General features: G+C 45.0%; 2 protein-coding genes across 3 annotated transcripts in view; both read left to right on the top strand.

Annotated features, from left to right (window-relative positions):
* LOC143297170 (2-amino-3-carboxymuconate-6-semialdehyde decarboxylase-like) overlaps positions 1-20,619 on the top strand; it is a 41,649-nt gene that overhangs the window by 14,374 nt on the left and 6,656 nt on the right. Inside the window, exons 8-9 of one of the 2 annotated variants that reach the window (XR_013057220.1) lie at positions 517-689; positions 5,315-5,411. Coding sequence is in view for 1 of the 2 variants with exons in the window: in XM_076609365.1 (XP_076465480.1) it covers positions 517-689 (173 nt within the window). In the remaining variant the exon portion in view is untranslated. The remainder of the gene's footprint in view (positions 1-516; positions 690-5,314; positions 5,412-20,619) is intronic. The other variant, XM_076609365.1, reaches the window with a different exon arrangement.
* LOC143278477 (uncharacterized) overlaps positions 10,083-20,619 on the top strand; it is an 87,835-nt gene continuing 77,298 nt past the window's right edge. Inside the window, exons 1-2 of the mRNA XM_076583279.1 lie at positions 10,083-10,192; positions 18,690-19,537. Of these exons, the coding sequence (XP_076439394.1) occupies positions 10,083-10,192; positions 18,690-19,461 (882 nt within the window). The 3' untranslated portion in view covers positions 19,462-19,537. The remainder of the gene's footprint in view (positions 10,193-18,689; positions 19,538-20,619) is intronic.

Genomic DNA, 20,619 nt, shown 5'->3' with positions numbered 1-20,619 from the left:
CCAGCTGTCCTAAAACCTTCTTGGCCAAGAGAATGGGGATGTAACTTGGGTGAGACACTCTCCACCATAATCAAATTCTAGCCCAGATAGTCACGACAGCAGTTACCTCCTCTGCTGTTCTAATGGTCATAGGCAAAAACGACTGACTATCATACATACAGAAACAAGAAGAGCAACCCATTCTGGTTTAAAGGGACACAACTTCAAACCATGTTGCTCAATCCTCCCCATCATGAGTTCATAGAAACACAAACACAAACATTAGAAGTGTATAGCTGTTATTTACCTGTGTGCTGGTTAATAGGAAACGATAAGTAGCCATGGTTTGAAGTTGTGTGCCTTGAAGGAGCTGAAGATGCTATTCTTGTTTATTTATTGATGTTCTCGGCTTCATATTGATAGTTGGGGCAATAATCGTTTGTTAAAATTTCACCTTATGTTTGTGTGTTTAGGCCTGTGTTGGAGGGGGCTGGGGGATGGAAAAGGACAGTGTACACTTATAGTTTGTGTGTTCAGGAGGCGCATTTCCCTTCACTCTGGGTCGAATAGAGCATGGCTTCAATGTGCGTCCTGACCTGTGTGCGGTGGACAATGACACTGGACCAAGAAAATACCTGGGCAGGTTTTACACAGATTCTTTGATTCATGATGAGCGAGCTCTTCGCTTACTTGTTGACGTCATTGGCAAGGTAGGACAATGTCTAGCATTTGAGTGTATATTGCATTACTATGCTCTGTGATATGTGCCTTTGACTGTTCTTTTGATTTATCATATTTTTGTACTCTGTCATATAGGTAGGTTATTGTTTGGACTTCTTGTCAGCTCAGAGAATGACTCCCAATCTTGTAGCACTGAAAGAAAATAGCATAAATTGCTTTCCTGGACAAGTGTTGTAGGTCTACAATGTTGTGTCTCTTATTTCATTGACCACTTCCTAGGTACTGTTTTTGCGCTGCCTTTTCTGACTTGCTTTGTTTGGTGCACTGTGGTCTTATGACTGTGACACAGTGAAACAGACTGTTTTAACCTTGAAGTTCTGTTGTACTGCTTGATCAGAATAAGTTCTGTTCTATCATGGGAACTCATGCTTATATTTCAACACACTGTTGCTTCTTGAGGGATGACACACAGGTATTTGTACTCAGTCCATCAATTTCCAGTCTGTAAGCTCAGTGTTCCACATCTACTGGTGCAAGTACTGTCCCCTGTTCTCTTTACTTTGTGCACCAGTGACTGCAGTCACAGAGGAAACTCCTGTCATAAAATATTCTGATGATTTTGCCAAGATATGTCTGACTGATAGTGCCCATTTCAGTGAAGTAAGAAAGTTCCAGTCCTGCAGAGAAAACTATTTGGACCTTATTGTTATTAAAACAAAAGAATTGTTAATAGATTTTGGAAAAGACCCATTGCCTGTACCAAACCTTTTGATTTATGGTGAAACTGTTGAAAGAGTCCGTGAGTATAAATACTTGGTAACTATTTAGACAATATTGTTTTTGACTAATGTTGACAATATACATATGAAATGCCAGTCATGATTTTTTGTTCACAAAAATTAAGGAATATTGGTATAAACTCAAGATTATTTAAAGTTATTATTGCTGCTGCATTGAGTCCATACTGACAGCTTCATTCATGTGCTGGTATGGAATTTTAGGTGTGTGGTGTGAGTGAGTGTAGAATGATGTTGTGGATGTGTGCAGAAAAGTTGTGAGAGTGAGGCAAGTCAGTTTGCAAAAGACATGAATGGTACTAAAGGTCAGTAAATGATGTAGAGAGTAAATGATCATTGTCATGTTTTAACAAAGTATTATGAACTTCTGCCATCTGGTCAACATTACAGGATTGCAAAACTCAAATCAAATGCCCAGAAGACTTTTACACCACCATCAATTAATCTTTTATATTCTTGATAGTGCACATATGAATCCATGTGTGTGTGAGTTTGAGTGGGCTGTGTGTGTACATGCATGCATGTGTGTGTGTGTGTTTGTGTGTGTGTGCGTGTGTGTGTTTATGAATCATATTTATCATATCAGAATCAGAATCATATTTATGTGTCATGAAATCTGTAAATAAAAGATTTACAGACACAACAACAAAGGGTAAAAAACAACAACGAACCAGACTAAATGTAAGGTGTTCTAATTAAAACTTGACATATTCTTTGAAACATACATGAATTTTGCTAGTCAAGGTTGTACAGAGTCGTAATTGCACCACTGACTGACTGTATCCGTACCATCAAAATTTGTAAATTCAGACTTTATATCTGTTAACAAAACTTCTCGTAAATGTTTATTCTAATACATTTGTCTAGAAAATGATACTTATCTTCTAATACACCACAGGTTTTGCATACTCTTGCATATTTGTTTTTTTGTTGTTGTTTTTTTTTGTTGTTGTTGTTTTTTTGTACCTGTGTATCTGCCTCTTTCTATGTGGCGATCATGTGCACTTATGTGAAGTCTGCACATGGTGGTTCTATGCTCATTTTTTCTTGAGTAGATCAGATATGGTTGTAGTCTGTATTCTTTAGAAACATTATTGTGGAATATTAACTTAGATTTATTTTTCTGCTTTCTCCAAAGTTCATGTACTGACACTCAAGTTTCTTTAAGAGTGCAAACTTTAATCTGTCAACAGTGTACCCTGGTTCAGCCATATGTGATCAAGTGAGACAAGAACAGATTTAAGAAAGTGAAGCCACTTATCTTTAGTGTTTTGCTTTTCAATGATTTTATATACAAATTGATATCTTCTCCAATCTTGAAAAAGTGTGGAAGCACAGGATCATGTTTGGAGAATATGACTGCCTTTGTTTGTTCCTGTTTATTTTTAGTCCCCATTGATTGCAGAAGTTGTTTAGTCTGTTCAATTTTGTTTGTAACCATTTTTAGTTGTTTACAGAATAATATCATCAGTATAAACATAGTACTTGAGATAGGCTTGACTCGATTTTTGGAGAGTCTGGATCTTGTAGAGAGTTAATGATATCATTGATAAGAATATTGAAAAGTGTAGGACTGAGTATATTACCTTGTAGGACGTCCTGTTTTAGCAGGGATATATTGAGAAAGACCATGATTTGTTCAGGCACATTTTGTAGCATTATCATACATAGCCTTTATTATATTAAAGCAGTGCTCTCTTATTCCTATTTTTGTCATTTTAACAGTGATCCATCATGCCAGACAGGATCAAAGGCTTTTTAAAAGTCAGTGAAGCAACTGTATACTCTTCTATTTTTTTGCTTGATTATGTTATCAATAACTCTTTTTAAGTTAAAAATATGATTGGAAGTTCTGGAGAATTTACGAAATCCAAGTTGTTCCTTGGCAAAAAAGCTTATTTTGTTCAAGGTAATTTACAATTCTATTATTTATAATGTGGCAAAAAAAAAACAACAAAAACAACAAACAAACAAAAAAACTAACAAAATTGTGATTGCATTGTTTAATTTTATCCCTATGTAGTTATGAGGTTTATAAGGATCTCCACTTTTTAGGATAGGAACAGATATACCGATTTCCCATTCATCAGGATATGATCCTGATGGTAGGAGTATATTGAATAGTGTATGGAAGATGTGTATCATTTTGGGGAGTGTGTGTGTGTGTGTGTGTGTGTGTGTGTGTGTGTGTGTGTGTGTGTGTGAGTGGGTGTGCAAAGAAGTTTATAGCAATAATTGTTTCAGCTTTTAAAAGTATTTATATGTGATTACTCTGTCTACAATCAGTGTATAATATAGTATGTTATGTTCCTTTCCAGACTTGAACATGTATTTTGGATTCATTCAGGAGTTCTGAATTAGTTTTCTTCACACCTATCCAACCGCTTCCAGATTGTCTCTGTCAACAACTTTAAGTGTGATTCAACCCTGATCTCCTATGGTGTGCCACAAGGCTCTGTCCTGGACCCCATTCCGTTTGTTCTGCACTCTGCTCCTCTTTCTGGTGTCATTTCTGGCCATTCTGTTCTTCACCATTTTTTGTGCTGATGATACTCTGCTCCAAAAGCCTGCAGAACCTAGCTAAACAGACAGTCTGATTCATTCAGTGCAATATTGCATTCATGATGTTAAATCCTGGATGACATTCAACAAACTAAAGTTAAATGATGACAAAACTGAAGCTATAATTTCCTCTTTAAGAATGTCCACATCTGTTTCTTTCCCTGCTCCTGTTGTGGTTGGTGATGCCACAGTTCAGTTATCTAAATCAGCTAGGAACCTCAGAGTAATTCTTGACTCGAACATCAGCATGCATGCTCAGGTAGTCAATATGATATACACAGTCAGTTGTGAACTCTTTTGGATTATCTCTATCCGTCAGTACCTTTCTATTGAAATTGCAAACACTCTTTCTGCTTTTGTGCTTTCACAAGTTGACTACTGTAATTCTCTTCTCATAGACTGTCCACATAATCTTCTTCAGAGAATTAAAAAACTTCAAAACAATGCTGCCCATACTGATCATATTTCTCTCCACCTCCATACTCTACACTGGCTCCCAACTGAAGTGAGAATCAGATATAAAATTGCGTGTCTCTGCTATTCTGCCTTTCACTCCACAGGACCTGTCTATCTTTCTGACCTTATCAGTGCTTACTCTCCCTCAAGAACTCTCCGCTCAATCCTCATGTCAGTACAAGAACTCTTTCCTTTTTGCTGCACCTCATATCTGTAACAACCTTTCTCATCATATCCGTGCTTCTGATTCTATCTTTGTCTTTTTCTCTTCACTAAAAACTCATCTTTTTAAAGCATGTCTATAAGCACTCTCAGCTTCATTTTTCTCCAACACTATCCTTGTCAGCTCACTTTCGATGCATGATGAATGAGAGAGGGAGAGGGCATCAGGGGCAGGTTAGGGAGAGTTTTGAGAAAGAGTGGTCATGAATGATTCATGTAATTTGTAACTTTTATCTTTCTTTTAACCAGTAGAGTGCCTATAAGATGTCAGCAGACGTCCTACAAAAAGTATTGTCATAGTGCCTATAAGACATCCACTGACATCCTGCCTATGTTCTGATTTTTCCTTCATTGGAGTTTGGTTCAATTCACATAAACAGACTCTGAACAGTTAGTTTGATGTGTCTGGATTATAAAAATACTTTTTAAATGAACATTCATCAGGTAGAAGACCCCTTTCTACTGGATGATAATTTGCTAATTGACCACGTGATATGCGTGTGGAAAAGGGGATTGCATCATGTGCAAAACATTGCGTTGAAAACTGTCCAGTAAAGCAAATTGTCTCAGTCGCATATTTACACAATTCTGAAAGCTCTGCCTGTGGTTGTGGACAGATTTCACGATGGAGAAGGATCTCTCTTGTCTGAAGATTGGTTTGAAAACGAAGGTGATTGACCATGACAGTGACGAAACTGACAGCCCCATTTTAAGGTAATTCAGTCCATCTATCCAATCAGACAGCTTTTTTTAACAAGTGGCTATGACTGACAGAATACGAGCAGTGAGCATTGGAAGAAGGGGAGGAGAGGGAGAGGAGTGATGTAAGACAATAGGTCGAATGTCAGCCAGAGTTCATGAAGGGGGCGTGGCTTTTAGGAAAGAGTGTGGTCACATTTCAATGCAGACTGTAGGATCGGCAACCGCCAATGTTCCACGATTTTCACAAAACGCAGGGTGAAACCTGCACTGGATGTGAAACACATGCTTTTTGTTTTTCACGCTTTTTTTTTCTCTGAATCAGATGGTTGACTTGTTTGAAGAGGTGGCAAGCTGGATGCACAGCAGACACTTTAATCAGCCCACGTGCAACTTTAAAGGAGTGAATGTCATCAAAGAACATCACCCTCACACTCCCAAATGCTCTTAGCTGTCAAAAAGCTTGCCAGCTCAGTTTCTGAGACAGTGATTGACCTTTTACGTTGACTTTTCCCACCTTTGTCATTGTTGGGACAGTGATTTACTTGGATGGCTGTTTTTATAAACTTATAGCCTGTTTTAATTTCTTCTACAGGTATAATCTGACAATAGACATGCTATTTCTTGCTGTATTTTGTTTCTTTTCTTTATGGATGTTATTATGTAGAGGTGGAAATAGAATTTTTTTGTCGCACAAAAATCATTGTCTTGACTTCCCATGCCTCAACCCTCCTGGGGGGTCACTACCTTGTCGTGGTCGGGAGGCTTAGTGGCCAGTGATCGAGCGAGCTATGTGGGCAGGGGCATCAGTGCTTCTGAGGGTTTACTGCTCTAGTCCCACATCTTAATTGACAGCCTACATAGCCCTTGTAGCTGTTCAGGCTGAATATGTGGTGGGTTTGTTTTTTTTTGTTAGTTTTTTTTTTCTTTGTACTGATGCCTCTGATAGGGCTTCCCATGCCGAACAGGTCATGAGTGAGGCCCAAACTAAAAGTGACCCACTGTCCCTTTCGCTATTCTCTATTCTTTTTACCGCCTCTTTTCTGTCTTCAGCTCCCCATCAAGCCTTCTTTTCCACATTTTTTTTCTCTGTAGCCTTCTTCAGGCCCGCCATGTTCGCTGTGCAGCGCGACCTGTGATGGAGGGGAATGAGATCCTGGGGATTGAGAGAGCACGCTGCTCTCAACACGTCCCTTTGGCTTGGACCTCTCCTAAGACAGGCGGCACACATTGGCCTGTGTGTGTCAATCGGCTACCCCTACATGGGGCTGGGTCAAGACGGGCAATTGAGAGGCTAACTGTGATAACCCCCGCAGTGCTCATTTCTCTCTCCCTGGGAGCTCGGCGTGATTGGGGGGGAATGTGTTAGAGCAAGACTGTTGGTCATATGTCCTTCCCGAAACCTGGAAGGGGTCAAGCTGGTGTTCCCTTGACCCTGGCCCCTAAGTTGGACCCCATGGTGGGTGGGTAAGGGAGGGATGAATTAAAGATAAAAAAACCATGGCTTCCATCCAGTCACACCCCCCTAAACTTGCAAAAAGGAGGAGACAAGGAACGGATAATGACTCGGACTCCGATTCGGAGGTCGGAGAGACCTCTGGATATTGGCCGTCGTGGCTTGTGGTGGAGGGCACTGATGATGACAAGCCCTTGTCAGCTCTCAGCCTGTTCACCATCCAGAAAGGTTTCCAATGTTTGGCAGGTGCATTGAAGTCTATCAAGAGGCTGAGGAACGGAACGTTTCTGGTGGAGATGACATCGAAGAGGCAGACACAGTTTCTGTTTAAAGTGGCTACTTTTGTGGATAGGGTGGTGAAGGTCTCCCCTCACAAAGGACTGAACTGCTTGAAGGGGGTCATCAGATGCTCTGAGTTGAGAGGAGTGTCTGAGGCAGAGATTAAGAGCAAGCTGTCCTCACAGGGAGTGACAGATGTCTACAGGGTGACAGTACAGAAGGGGTTGGACAGAGTCCCGACCAACACATTCTTCCTCACCTTCTGCTGCCCGAATGTCCCCAAGGACATAAGAGTTGGGTACCTGCAGGTGAATGTAAGTCTGTACGTGCCGTCCCCTCTACGGTGCTTCAAGTGCTAGAAATTCGGACACGTGCAGGACCACTGCAAGGAGGAAGAGGCGTGTGGCACCTGTTCAAAGGTGGTGCACCAGGGCGAGTACATCAGTCCAGCCCATTGTGTGAACTGTGGAGGCAGCCACCCATCTTCGTCTAAAGACTGCCCCACCTGGAAAAAAGAAAAGGAAATCCAGAAGGTGAAGACGGAGAAGAAAATCCCATTCTTTGAAGCCCGTAAGTTAGTGGAGGCTACATTGCCTAAGACAGGTCCATCTTACGCATCAGTTGTCAGACCCAGGATGGTGGATGTTGCGATCCAGACGACGTCCACAGGAATGCAGACAGATTACATACCAACTTTGGTAAAACCATTGGCCTTGGTTGGAGGTGCTGTATCCACCCCTTCCCATCCTGTACGGCGGTCCTCAGGAGCTGCTGGGCAGGGGGGGTAGCCTCAGGCGGAGGCATGGTGTCCGCCTCCTGTCCCCTCTCTCCTCATCCCGTCTCTTGTCTGCCTGCCCCTCGGGCTGGTGGGAGTGCCTAGAAACCCCCCGCACCTCCAAAACCCAAGGAGGGGAGGGTTGCAGCCTCGACGGGGTCGAGGAAAGCCAAGGTGGTGGATATTCCGGCTTGGCCGAAATCGGACAGGACTTTGATGAATACAAAAAACAGATATGTAGTCTTGGCCAACCTTGATCCACCACAAGCAGAGGAGCAGGAGGTAGCAATGGATTAGGCTGCTGTTTCATTTTTAACCTTTTTAATGGCGTTCATTCATTGGAACATCCGTGGTTTTTATGCCAATCTCCAGGCCAGTTGCTTTGTCGTTTGAAACCTTCAGTGCTGGCACTGCAAGAGACTCTGCAAAGAGATGGCAAGGCAAGTTTTTATCTCTCTCAGGTTTTAACTCCATTTTTAAACCCTCTCAACCGAAGCAAGAGGGATTGACAGGAGGTGTCGCTCTTTTTGTACATAAGTCCCTTTTATATAGTACAGTTCCTTTAAACACCCATTTACAAGTGGTGGCAGTCAGAGTCACACTTAAGAAAACCATCACGGTCTGTTCTCTGTATCTTCCTCCTTCCATCCATGTTCTGAGGCAGGACCTCATGAACCTTGTCGACTAGCTCCCACAACCGTTCTTACTGTTGGGCGACTTCAATGGCCACTCCCCGCTCTGGGGTAGTGAGGTGACATCAGCCCAAGGTCTTCTTTTGGAAAACCTTCTTTCCGATATGGACCTGTGTAGTCTTAACGACAAGTCACCCACCTACCTTCATCTGTCTTCTGGGAAGCTCTTGTGTTTAGATCTGTTGGTCTGCGATCCATTGTTGGTCCTGGACTTCGAGTGGAAAGTGCACGACGATCTGCACGGGAGTGACCACTTTCCTGTCGTCCTCCGTTCCACAGATGTGGAAGGTGACTCTCTGCCGGACCGCCTGAACTATGACAAAGCCGACTGGGGAATTTTTACCACGAAGTTAAGAGTGGAGCTGCAGGAAGAAACAGTCTTACAAAGCAAGGATCTTGCTTACACTCTGACATGGATCATTTTAGAATGCACCAAAGCAACAGTCCCATCGTCTACCTCCAAGCCTCAGATGCCAAGAACGCCCTGGTTCAATGCTGAATGTCGGGATGCCCTAAGACTCGGAAGAGAGCGCAATGGTGCGTCTTTCGGAGACCGGAGACCGATAGCGTTCGAACTCATCAACAGCTGAGGGCGAAAGCCAGATATGTTTTTAAAAAGAGCCAGAGAAAATCATGGAGAGATTTTTGCTCTTCCTTAACCTCCAACGCACCCAAGAAGAAAGTGTGGAGGGTTTTAAAAAAAAATTAAGGGCAAAAACGTCTGCCCAAATTTTCACCATCTCAAGTTCTCAGATACTCTGATCACAGAGAAGAAAGCAGCTGCTAATTTGCTAGCCCCCACAATTGAACTGAACTCTAGATCTGCCAACAAATCTGCTCTGTTTCTCAAAACCAAAAACCTGAAAGAAAAAATGCCCTGCAACTTCTCTTCTGGCAACACAGAGAGCTACAACCATCCTTTCACTATGAATGAACTAAAATCTGCCCTTCAGACCTGCACGGATTCCTCTCCAGGAATGGACGAGGTTCATTATAAACTATTAAAACATCTTCCCGAAACCTGTCTGGACACCCTGCTCAAAGTTTACAACCACATCTGGATCACAGGCTTTTTTCCACCCTCCTGGCGGAAAGCCCTCATTATCCCGGTGCCAAAACCGGGAAAAGACCCCTCAAACCCCTCAAACTACCGCCCAATAGCACTGACCAGCTGCATCTACAAACTGATGGAGAAGATGGTCAACGGTAGACTGATGTGGAAACTAGAGACCGACGGCCTTCTGGCGAAAGAACAGTGTGGTTTCCGCAAGCATCAGTCTACCGTTGACCATCTGGTTCATCTGGAAACCACAGTAAGGAATGCCTTTGTAAACAAACAGCATGTGGTGGCCATATTTTTTGACTTGGAGAAAGCTTACGATACTACCTGGAAATTTGGAATCCTCTCAGACCTGCACAAGCTCGGCTTCCAAGGACACCTGCCCCAGTTTATCCACAATTTCTTGCAAGACAGACAATTCCAGATGAGGGTCGGCCCCACCCTGTCCGACATTTATGAGCAGGAGCTGGGCGTTCTGAAAAGGAGCATTCTGTCGCCGGTTCTCTTCAGCATCAAAATAAACAACATTGTCCAGTCAGTTCAGAAGGGATCGGACAGCTCTCTGTGGACGATTTCGCCCTGTATGCAACTGGCAGCACGTACGCCAGCATCCAGCAACGGCTTCAGCTCTGCGTGGACAAAATTCAGTGTTGGGCAGAGGAGAATGGTTTCACCTTTTCGTCCTCTAAAACTGAGTGTATCCATTTTCATAACTTTCGCCAATTCTATCTGGACCCTGAAATCTGTCTGGGAAAATCCATCATCTCGGCGGTCAAGGAAGCCAGATTTTTAGGGGTCGTTTTTGATCAGAAGCTGAACTTCCTCAGCCATATATAACAGCAGAAAATATCATGTCATAAAGCCCTGAACATCATCCAAGTTGTGGCACACACAGACTGGGGTGCTGATAAGAGAACTCTCTTGCACCTCTGCAGAGCCCTGCTCCAGTCCAAACTGGATTACGGGTGTGTAGTGTACGGCTCGGCCAGACCGTCTTACCTGAAACTGCTGGAGCCTACACACCACCAAGGGCTCCGTCTCAGCTTAGGTGCATTCCGCACCACCCCTGTGCACAGCCTGTATGCAGAGGCGGGGGAACCGCCTCTCTCCAACCGCAGATTGAAGCTGACCCTAAACTATTACTTGAAACTGTTTTCTGAACCCAAAAACCCTGCTTACGACGTTGTGTTCAACATCCCTTCAACAAGAAATTTAAAGACAACCCATACTGCATCCCTCCTTTGGACTCAACATTCAACCGCACATAGAAAATGCTGATCTGGATGTTGGTGGCATCTCAGACTTCTCCAAGTTCCCCGAGAGCCCACCGTGGACCTTTAAAACACCTGAGGTCCGATTCGATCTGGCCTCGTACCGTAAAGGCTCCACCAGTTCACTGGCCTACAGAACTTACTTTTCGGAAACTCTGCCACAAATTTCCCACTTTCCAAAAAATCTTCACTGATGGTTCCAAGTCAGAGGATGGAGTTGCTGCATCTGCGTTCTGTCCCACCTTTCCTGACCAGCCCTCAACTGAACACATCCTATCTGACAGCTCAGTGTACACTGCAGAAGTGACCGCACTGGTTCTGGTGGTAAAAATGGTTCTCTTTTCGAAACAAAAGAGATTCATGATCTTTTCCGGCTCCTTGTCAGCCCTGGAGGCGATCACCTGCAGGAATCTGACTCATCCCAAACTGCTGGAATTCTACAAAGCTTTTACTCTCGTAGCGAAGATAGGATACGAGGTTGTGTTGGCCTGGATTCCTGGACATGTTGGCATTTGTGGTAACGAAAGGGCAGACCAGCTGGCCAAGAACGCTGCAAAGAAAGAATTATCGAGATTCTTCGTACCATACACAGACATGAAGCAGAAGGTGAACACTTATGTTAAGGATCTTTGGCAAGAGGAGTGGAACACCCAGACAGACAGCAAGCTGTTCCAAATCCGTCCAGACCTAAAAGAGACCCTCTCATCGGGGGTGAAGAACAGAAAGGAGGAGTCTGTGCTGTGCAGACTGCATGCGGGGCACACTTTTTTTTTCTTCTCATTTTTACTTGTTGAAGGGGGAAGAGGCCCCTCGATGTATTCCCTGTGATGAGCCTCTCACCGTGAAACATGTGCTTCTTGACTGTTGGGATCAGCATGACATTAGACACAGACATTACACGGTGGTTTCTCTGAAGACCTTGTTTCGTGATGTCCCTCCATGGGCGCTGATGGACTTCTTGAAAGAAGTGAACATTTTTAATCAGATTTGAAGGTTTTAAACTATGGAATGTTTTTTAAACTTTGAGTGGTAAGCTTAAAGTGGTGACTTGTTTTTATTGTTTGTTTGTTTTTTTACCCTTGTAGTAGGTATTAATATGGCGATAGCCTTGAGATGGCCTTAGTGGTCAGCGAGGCTCTAAGCACCATAATTTGATTTGATTTGACATGCCTGAACAGTTATCTACAATCAACCTAATTGGGTAAGGGAGGTCAGAAGCAGAATCTACACTAATTTTTCTTCACAAAAACGTTTACTTTCTTTCTGTATCACCCATAGCTTTTGTGCTAGAATTTTTTGTGATTACCCCCAAATCCTCAAAATTCCCTGGCAAGGGGAGAGCACTTATTTACAAAATTATCTGGCACTGAACTGGTTAAAGTGCCCTGAGTTCATGGAGAGAAAGGACGCTATATAAATGTTCATTTTTGACTCACTTGTGTAAACAAAGTGAGTCTATGTTTTAACCCGGTGTTCGGTTGTCTGTGTGTGTGTCTGTGTGTCTGTGGTAAACTTTAACATTGACATTTTCTCTGCAACTACTTTGTCAGTTGACACTAAATTTGGCATAAAAATAGGAAAAATTCATTTCTTTCCAGTCATCTTGTTTAAAACAATATTGCGCCTCTGGGATGGGCACAAAAAAAAAAAAAAGAATGAAGCCTAATTATATGCAAACTGCATTTACTGTTATATTTATATTTTTTGTATTCTCTAAACTTGGCACTTTGATCTGATATTCTGACCCAACAGCTAGAGCAGTCATTATTATCATTTTTAGTTCAAACAGGAACTTCTTTTGCTAAGCATGGAAGTTTTATTTATTTTGCAAACGTTTTGGTGCAGATAGTAAAAAAGGGAAATTACTCTGTAATGCTAGGGGAGTTAATTTGCTTTAAACTGATCTTTCTCATCTTAAACATTACATTTTGAAACAAGAGAGGCAAGGCCTTCAAGACTCACTTGTGATGCACTTTAAAAAAAAAAAAATCCAAGCTTTTTATGTATTGAGTATAATTTCAAAATGTAATGTTTAAGATGAGAAAGATCAGTTTAAAGCAAACTAAGTTCCCCCAGCAGAGTAATTTCCCTTGTTTTACTGTCTGCAGCAAAACGTTTGCAATAAACAAAACTTCCATGCTTAGCAAAAGAAGTTCCTGTTTGAACAAAAAATGATAATAATGACAGATCTTTTGTTGGGTCGAATATCAGATCAAATTGCCAAGTTTAGAGAATACAAAAAATATAAATATAACAGTAAATGCATTATACTCAATACATAAAAAAGCTTGGATTTTTTTAAAAAGTGTATCACAAGTAAGTGTTGAAGGCTTTGCCTCTCTTGTTATTATTACTATCATTAGTGACAGAATAATTAACAGATGATTGTGATCACTCCATGGAAAGAAGGTTGGAACCCCATAACGCAATGGGTATACAGTGTTCTTGACACAATACAGCTGGTTTATCACTCGTCCACAATTCACATCGTTATCAGCAAAATATCACAGCAAATAAAATTTGGCCACTCAGTCCTGTTGAAGCAATTAACTATATATTTGTATTTATTTATTTATGTATGTATTTTATTATTTATGTATGTACGCTTATCTTTTTTTGTTGTTTTTTTCTCAAAGTCTGACGAAGCGCGTTGGGTTACGCTGCTGGTCAGGCATCTGCTTGGCAGATGTGGTGTAGCGTATATGGATTTGTCCGAACGCAGTGACGCCTCCTTGAGCTACTGAAACTTGTATTCACTGTATATTTGCAGTTTGGTTCAAATGTTATAAATCCTATCTCAGGTCACAAATCAAAACTATGTAATAAAATTTAGACTGACCTAGAGTGACATTCAAGTTAAAATATCCTCCCGAAACCTGGAGGGGGTCAGGCTGGTGTTCTCCTGACCCACTCCCGGGAGGGTCACTACCTTGTCGTGGTCGGGAGGCTTAGTGGCCAGTGATCGAGCGAGCTATGTCGGCGGGGGCATCAGTGCTTCTTGGGGTTTGGTGCTCTGGTCCCAGGTCTTAATTGACAGCCTACATAGCCATCGTAGCTGTTAGGGCTGAATAAGTGGTGGTTTTGTACTGATGCCCCTGATAGGGCTTCCCATGCCGAACAGGTCGTGAGTGAGGCCCAAACTAAACGTGACCCACTGTCCCTTTCGCTATCCTTTGTTCTTCTTTTTACCGCCTCTTTTCTGTCCTCAGCTCCCCATCAAGCCTTCTTTTCCACATTCTTTTTTTCTCTGCGGCCTTCTTTAGGCCCGCCGTGTTTGCCGTGCGGCGCGACCTGTGATGGAGGGGAATGAGATCCTGGGGATTGAGAGAGCACGCTGCTCTCAACACATCCCTTTGGCTCGGACCTCTCCTAAGACAGGCGGCACACATTGGCCCGTGTGTGTCAATCGGCTACCCCTTCGTGGGGCTGGGTCAAGACTGGCAGTTTAGTGGCTGACGAAGGTAACCCCCGTAGTGCTCGGCTCTCTGTCCCCGGGAGCTGGGCATGATCGGGGGGGAGCACGTTGGAGCTGGGCTGCTGGTTGTATATCCCTCCCGAAACCTGGAAGGGGTCAAGCTGGTGTTCCCTTGACCCTGGCCCCTAAGTTGGACCCCATGGTGGGTGGGTAAGGGAGGGATGAATTCACATTTTTCTTTCAACATGAATCCTAAACAAATACACCCCCCCCAAACTCGGAAAAAGACGACGACAGGGAACGGACGACCTCGAGACCTCTGGTTTTTGGCCATCGTGGCTAGTGATGGAGGGCGCTGATGACGACAAGCCCTTGTCGGCTCTCAGCCCCTTCGCTGTCCAGAAGGGCTTTCAGTGTCTGGCAGGATCGCTCAGATCCATCAAGAGGCTGAGGAGCGGAGCGTTTTTAGTACAGACAGAATCCAAAAGACAGACACAGCTCCTTCTCAAGGCGACCACTTTCGTGGATAGGGCAGTGAAGATTTCCCCTCACAAAGGTCTCAACTGCTCAAAGGGAGTCATCAGATGCCCGGAGTTGAAAGGTGTGTCTGAGGCCGAGATCAAGAGCGAACTGTCCTCTCAGGGAGTGACCGATGTGTACAGGGTGACGGTGAGGAAGGGGTCGGACAGAGTCCCGACCAACACTTTCTTCCTCACCTTCTGCTGCCCGGATGTCCCCAAGGACATTCGGGTCGGATACCTGCTAGTTAATGTCAGCCTGTACGTACCGTCCCCTCTGAGATGCTTTAAGTGTCAGAAATTCGGACACGTGAGAGACAGATGTAAGGAGGAAGAGGCGTGTGGCACCTGTTCGAAGGCGGCGCACCAGGGCGATTGCGTCAGTGCAGCCCTGTGTGCGAACTGCGGAGGTGGCCACCCGTCCTCATCGAAGGACTGCCCCGCCTGGAAGAAAGAAAAACAAATTCAGAAAGTCAAGACAGAACAGAAAATTTCCTTCTTTGAGGCAAGGAAACAGGTGGAGGCCGCGTCGCCTAGGACGTCGTATGCCTCTGTCGTCAGATCCGGGACGGTGGACGTCGCAGTCCAGACGACGTCCACAGGAACGCAGACGGACGACTTAACCGCCTCGTCGGAACCGTTGGCCCTGGGTGGAGGCGCTGTGTCCACCCCTTCCCATCCTGCGCGGCAGTCCTCAGGGGCTGCTGGGCGGGAGAGAAAAGCCTCGGGCGGAGGCACGTTGTCCGCCTCCCGCCCCACCCCACCCCCCGGCCCCCCTCGCCCCGCCTCTCGTCTGCCTGGCCCTCGGGCTGGCGGAAGTGGCCGGAAGCCCCCCGCACCTCCAAAACTCAAGGAGGGGAGGGCTGCGGCCACGGCGGGATCGGGAGGGGCCGAGGTGGTGGATATTCCGACCCGGTCGGAACCCGAAAAATTTATGTCAAAGAACAAATATTCCATCCTGGCGGACCTTGAGCCACCGCAAGTGGAGGAGCAGGGGGTAGCGATGGAATAGGCTGCTGCTTTATTTTTTTTTTATTTTTTTTTTTTTTAAAAACCTTTTTAATGGCAGTGATCCACTGGAATATCCGGGGATTCTATGCCAACTTCCAGGAACTCCAGCTGCTTTGTCGTGCTTTGAAACCTTCAGTGCTGGCACTGCAGGAGACTCTGCAAAGAGATGGCAAGGTTTTATCTCTCTCTGGTTTTAACTCCGTTTTTAAACCCGCTCAACCGAAGCAAGAGGGGTTGACGGGAGGTGTCGCTCTTTTTATTCGAAAGTCCCTTTTATACAGTACAGTTCTTTTAAGCACCCCTTTACAGGCGGTGGCAGTCAGAGTCACGCTCGAGAAAACCATCACTGTCTGCTCTCTCTATCTCTACCTTCCCCCTTCCGTCCGTGTTCTGAGGCAGGACCTCATGAACCTGATCGACCAGCTCCCACGTCCGTTTTTACTGTTGGGCGACTTCAACGGACACTCCCCGCTCTGGGGAAGTGAGATGACATCAGCCCGAGGTCTTCTCTTAGAAAACCTTCTCTCTGACATGGACTTGTGCTGTCTTAACGACAAGTCTCCCACTTACCTGCATCTGTCCTCTGGAAAGCTCTCGTGTTTAGATCTGTCGGTCTGCGATCCATCGTTGGTCCTGGACTACGAGTGGAAAGTGCACGACGATCTGCACGGGAGTGACCACTTTCCTGTCGTCCTCCGCCCCACAGATGGAGAAGGTGACTCTCTGCCTGACCGCCTGTACTACGACAAAGCAGACTGGAGTTTTTTTACCACCAAGATAAGAGCGGAGCTGCAGGAAGAAACAGTATTGAAAAGCAAGGACCCTGCTGACGCTCTGACTCGGATCGTTTTAGATTGCGCCAAAGCAGCAGTCCCATCGTCTACCTCCAAGCCTCAGGTCCCTAGAACGCCCTGGTTCAACGCGGAATGTCGGGAGGCCCGCAAGTCTCGGAAGAGAGCGCAGCGACGCGTCTTTCGGAGACCGGAGTCCGATAGCGTTCGAACCCATCAACAGCTGAGGGCGAAAGCCAGGTATGTTTTTAAAAAGAGCCAGAGGAAGTCTTGGAGAGATTTCTGCTCTTCCTTAACCTCCAACACACCCAAGAAGAAAGTGTGGAGGGTTTTAAAAAGAATTAAGGGCAAAAACGCATGCCCGACCTTCCACCATCTTAAACTTTCAGACGCTCTGGTCACAGAGAAGAAAGCAGTTGCCAATTTGCTTGCCTCCACAATAGAACAGAACTCGAGATCTGCTAACAAATCTGCTCGCTTTCTTAAAACCAAAAACCTGTCAGAAAAAACACCATGTAACTTCTTTTCCGACAACACAGAGAATTACAACCTTCCTTTCACAATGAACGAACTTAAATCTGCCCTTCAGACCTGTACGGATTCCTGTCCAGGAATGGACGAAGTCCATTATAAACTCCTAAAGCACCTTCCCCAAACCTGTCTGGACACCCTGCTTAAAGTTTATAACCACATCTGGGTCACAGGTTTCTTTCCACCCTCCTGGCGGAAAGCCCTCATAATCCCACTGCCGAAACCGGGAAAAGACCCCTCGAACCCCTCCAACTACCGCCCAATTGCACTGACCAGCTGCGTCTGCAAACTGATGGAGAAGATGGTCAACGGTAGACTGATGTGGAAACTAGAGACCGACGGCCTTCTGGCGAAGGAACAATGCGGTTTCCGCAAGCATCGCTCTACCGTTGACCATCTGGTTCGTCTGGAAACCACGATAAGAAATGCTTTCGTCAACAAACAACATGTGGTGGCCATATTTTTTGACCTGGAGAAAGCTTACGATACCACGTGGAAATTTGGTATTCTTTCCGACTTGCACAAGCTCGGCTTCCGAGGACACCTGCCTCAGTTTATCCACAATTTTTTACAAGACAGACAATTCCAGGTGAGAGTCGGCACCACCCTGTCCGACATTCACGAGCAGGAGCTGGGTGTCCCGCAGGGGAGCATCCTGTCGCCGGCTCTGTTCAGCATCAAAATTAATGACATCGTTCAATCCGTTCAGAAAGGATCGGACAGCTCGCTGTTCGTGGATGATTTTGCCTTATATGCAACCGGCAGCACGTACGCCAGCATCCAGCGACGGCTTCAGCTCTGCGTCAACAAAATCCAGTGTTGGGCAGAGGAGAATGGCTTCACATTTTCGTCCTCCAAAACTGAATGCATCCACTTTCATAATTTTCGCCAATTCTATCAGGACCCTGAAATCCGTCTGGGAACATCCACCATCCCGGCGGTCAAGGAAGCCAGATTTCTAGGGGTCGTCTTCGATCAGAACCTGAATTTTCTCAGCCACATTAAACAGCTGAAAATATCTTGCCTAAAAGCCCTGAACATCATCCGAGTTGTGGCACACACGAACTGGGGTGCTGATAAGAGGACTCTCTTGCACCTCTACAGAGCCCTGGTCCGGTCCAAACTGGATTATGGAAGTGTTGTATACGGCTCGGCCAGACCGTCCTACCTGAAACTGTTGGACCCTGTACACCACCAAGGGCTCCGTCTCAGCTTAGGTGCTTTCCGCACCACCCCTGTGCACAGCCTGTACGCAGAGGCGGGGGAACCACCTCTTTCCAACCGCAGACTGAAGCTGACCCTGAACTATTATTTGAAATTGTTTTCGGAACCTACAAACCCTGCTTACGATGCTGTATTCAACAACCCTTTCGATAAGAAATTTACAGACAACCCAAACTGCATACCTCCTCTCGGACTCCGCATTCAGCCGCACTTGGAAAATGCCGATCTGGATGTCAGTGGCATCTCAGATTTCTCTAAGTTCCCTGACAGCCCCCCGTGGACCTTTACAACACCTGAGGTCCGATTCGATCTGGCCTCGTACCGTAAGGACACCACCAGTTCTCTGGCCTACAGAACCTACTTTTCGGAACTGTGCCACAAATTCCCCACCTTTCAAGGCATCTTCACTGACGGTTCCAAGTCAGAGGACGGAGTCGCCGCATCTGCGTTCTGTCCCGCCTTTCCTGACCGGCCCTCAACGGAACACATCCTGTCTGACAGCTCGGTATACACCGCGGAACTGACCGCACTGGTCCTGGGGTTAAAAATGGTTCTCTCTTCCAAACAGAAGAGATTCATGATCTTTTCCGACTCCTTATCAGCCCTGGAGGCGATCGCCTGCAGGAATATCACTCATCCCAAACTGCTGGAATTTTATGAAACTTTTACTCTCGCAACGAAGAAAGGATACGAGGTTGTGTTGGCCTGGGTTCCCGGACATGTTGGCATTCGTGGTAACGAAAGGGCGGACCTGCTGGCCAGGAACGCTGTAAAGAAAGAATTGTCCAGATCCTTGGTACCCTATACAGACATGAAGCGGAAGGTCAATACTTACGTTAAGGATCTTTGGCAAGAGAAGTGGAACACCCAGATGGACAACAAGCTCTTCCAGATCCGTCCGGACCTGGGGGAGACCCTCCCTTCGGGGGTGAAGAACAGAAAGGAGGAATCTGTGCTGTGCAGACTGCGTACGGGGCACACTTTTTTTTACTCATTCTTACTTGTTGAAGGGGGAGGAGGCCCCTCGATGCGTTCCCTGTGACGAGCCTCTCACCGTGAAACACGTGCTCCTTGACTGTTGGGATCTGCATGACGTTAGACGCAGACATTACACGGCGGTTTCTTTGAAGACTTTGTTTCGTGATGTCCCTCCGTGGGCGCTGATGGACTTCTTAAAAGAAGTGAACCTTTTTAACCAGATTTGAAGGTTTTAAACTATGGAAGTTTTTTTTTAACTTTGGAGTGGAAAGTTTGAAGTGGTGACTCGTTTTAATTGGTTGTTTTTTTTTTAGCCTTGTAGCAGTAATTGACGCGGCGATAGCCTTGAGATGGCCTTAGTGGTCGGCGAGGCTCTAAGCACCATAATTTCATTTCATTTCAAGTTAAAATATACACAGTACAGGTCCTACTCACGTTCAAGGTCCTTCTCATGTTCAAAGACAATTGGCCAGTAATGATGTCCAGGGCTGACATGCCACATGCAGACCAACAGTGGTGAAGCTGTGTGGGATGGAGATGCTTTGCACTTCCACTGCACTCTTCTTTTAATTTGTAATTTGTTTGTTTTTTGTTGATAAGTTCAATGATCAGCTGTCAATCAATCAGTCATTGATTTTTCAGTTAGTACATCAATGAACCATTCACACATTTGGTTTTCACATGGTTTAATTTTTGTTTTATGTTTATCAGTGTATGTAGTTATTATTTGTTTATTCATCTCTCTCTCTCTCTCTCTCTCTCTCTCTCTCTCTCTCTCTCTCTCTCTCTCTCTCTCTCTCTCTTTAGGGTGAGGGTTGGATGTAAAAAAGCATGTTACTTGCTTATCTATTACCCTCAATAATAGAGATTTTGTCTTGTCTTGTCTTGTCTCTCTCTCTCTCTCTCTCTCTCTCTCTCTCTCTCTCTCTGTTGTGTGTGTGTGTGTGTGTGTCTCTGTCTCTGTCTCTGCCTTTCCCACTCATCTCTCTTTTTTCTCTTTCTGTGTCTCTTTCCTCCCCCTCTTCACATACACTCTCACACACACTTTCAGATCATGTATCTTCAGCACAGCAGACAGGACACAAAGCTTTTGACAGGTATGTGTGGAACGCAGACTGGGTGGAAACAGTGCCATCTGCAAGAGATGCTGCTCACATTGCACAGTTTTTACATTCTTCTTCTTCTTCGTTCGTGGGCTCCCACATTTCACTCGTATGTACAT

This window comes from Babylonia areolata, chromosome 2, assembly GCF_041734735.1.
Source record: "Babylonia areolata isolate BAREFJ2019XMU chromosome 2, ASM4173473v1, whole genome shotgun sequence".
Lineage (NCBI taxonomy): Eukaryota > Metazoa > Mollusca > Gastropoda > Neogastropoda > Buccinidae > Babylonia > Babylonia areolata.
The sequence above is the reverse complement of the archived record's forward strand: the minus strand, read 5'-3'. Positions and strand labels throughout refer to the sequence as shown.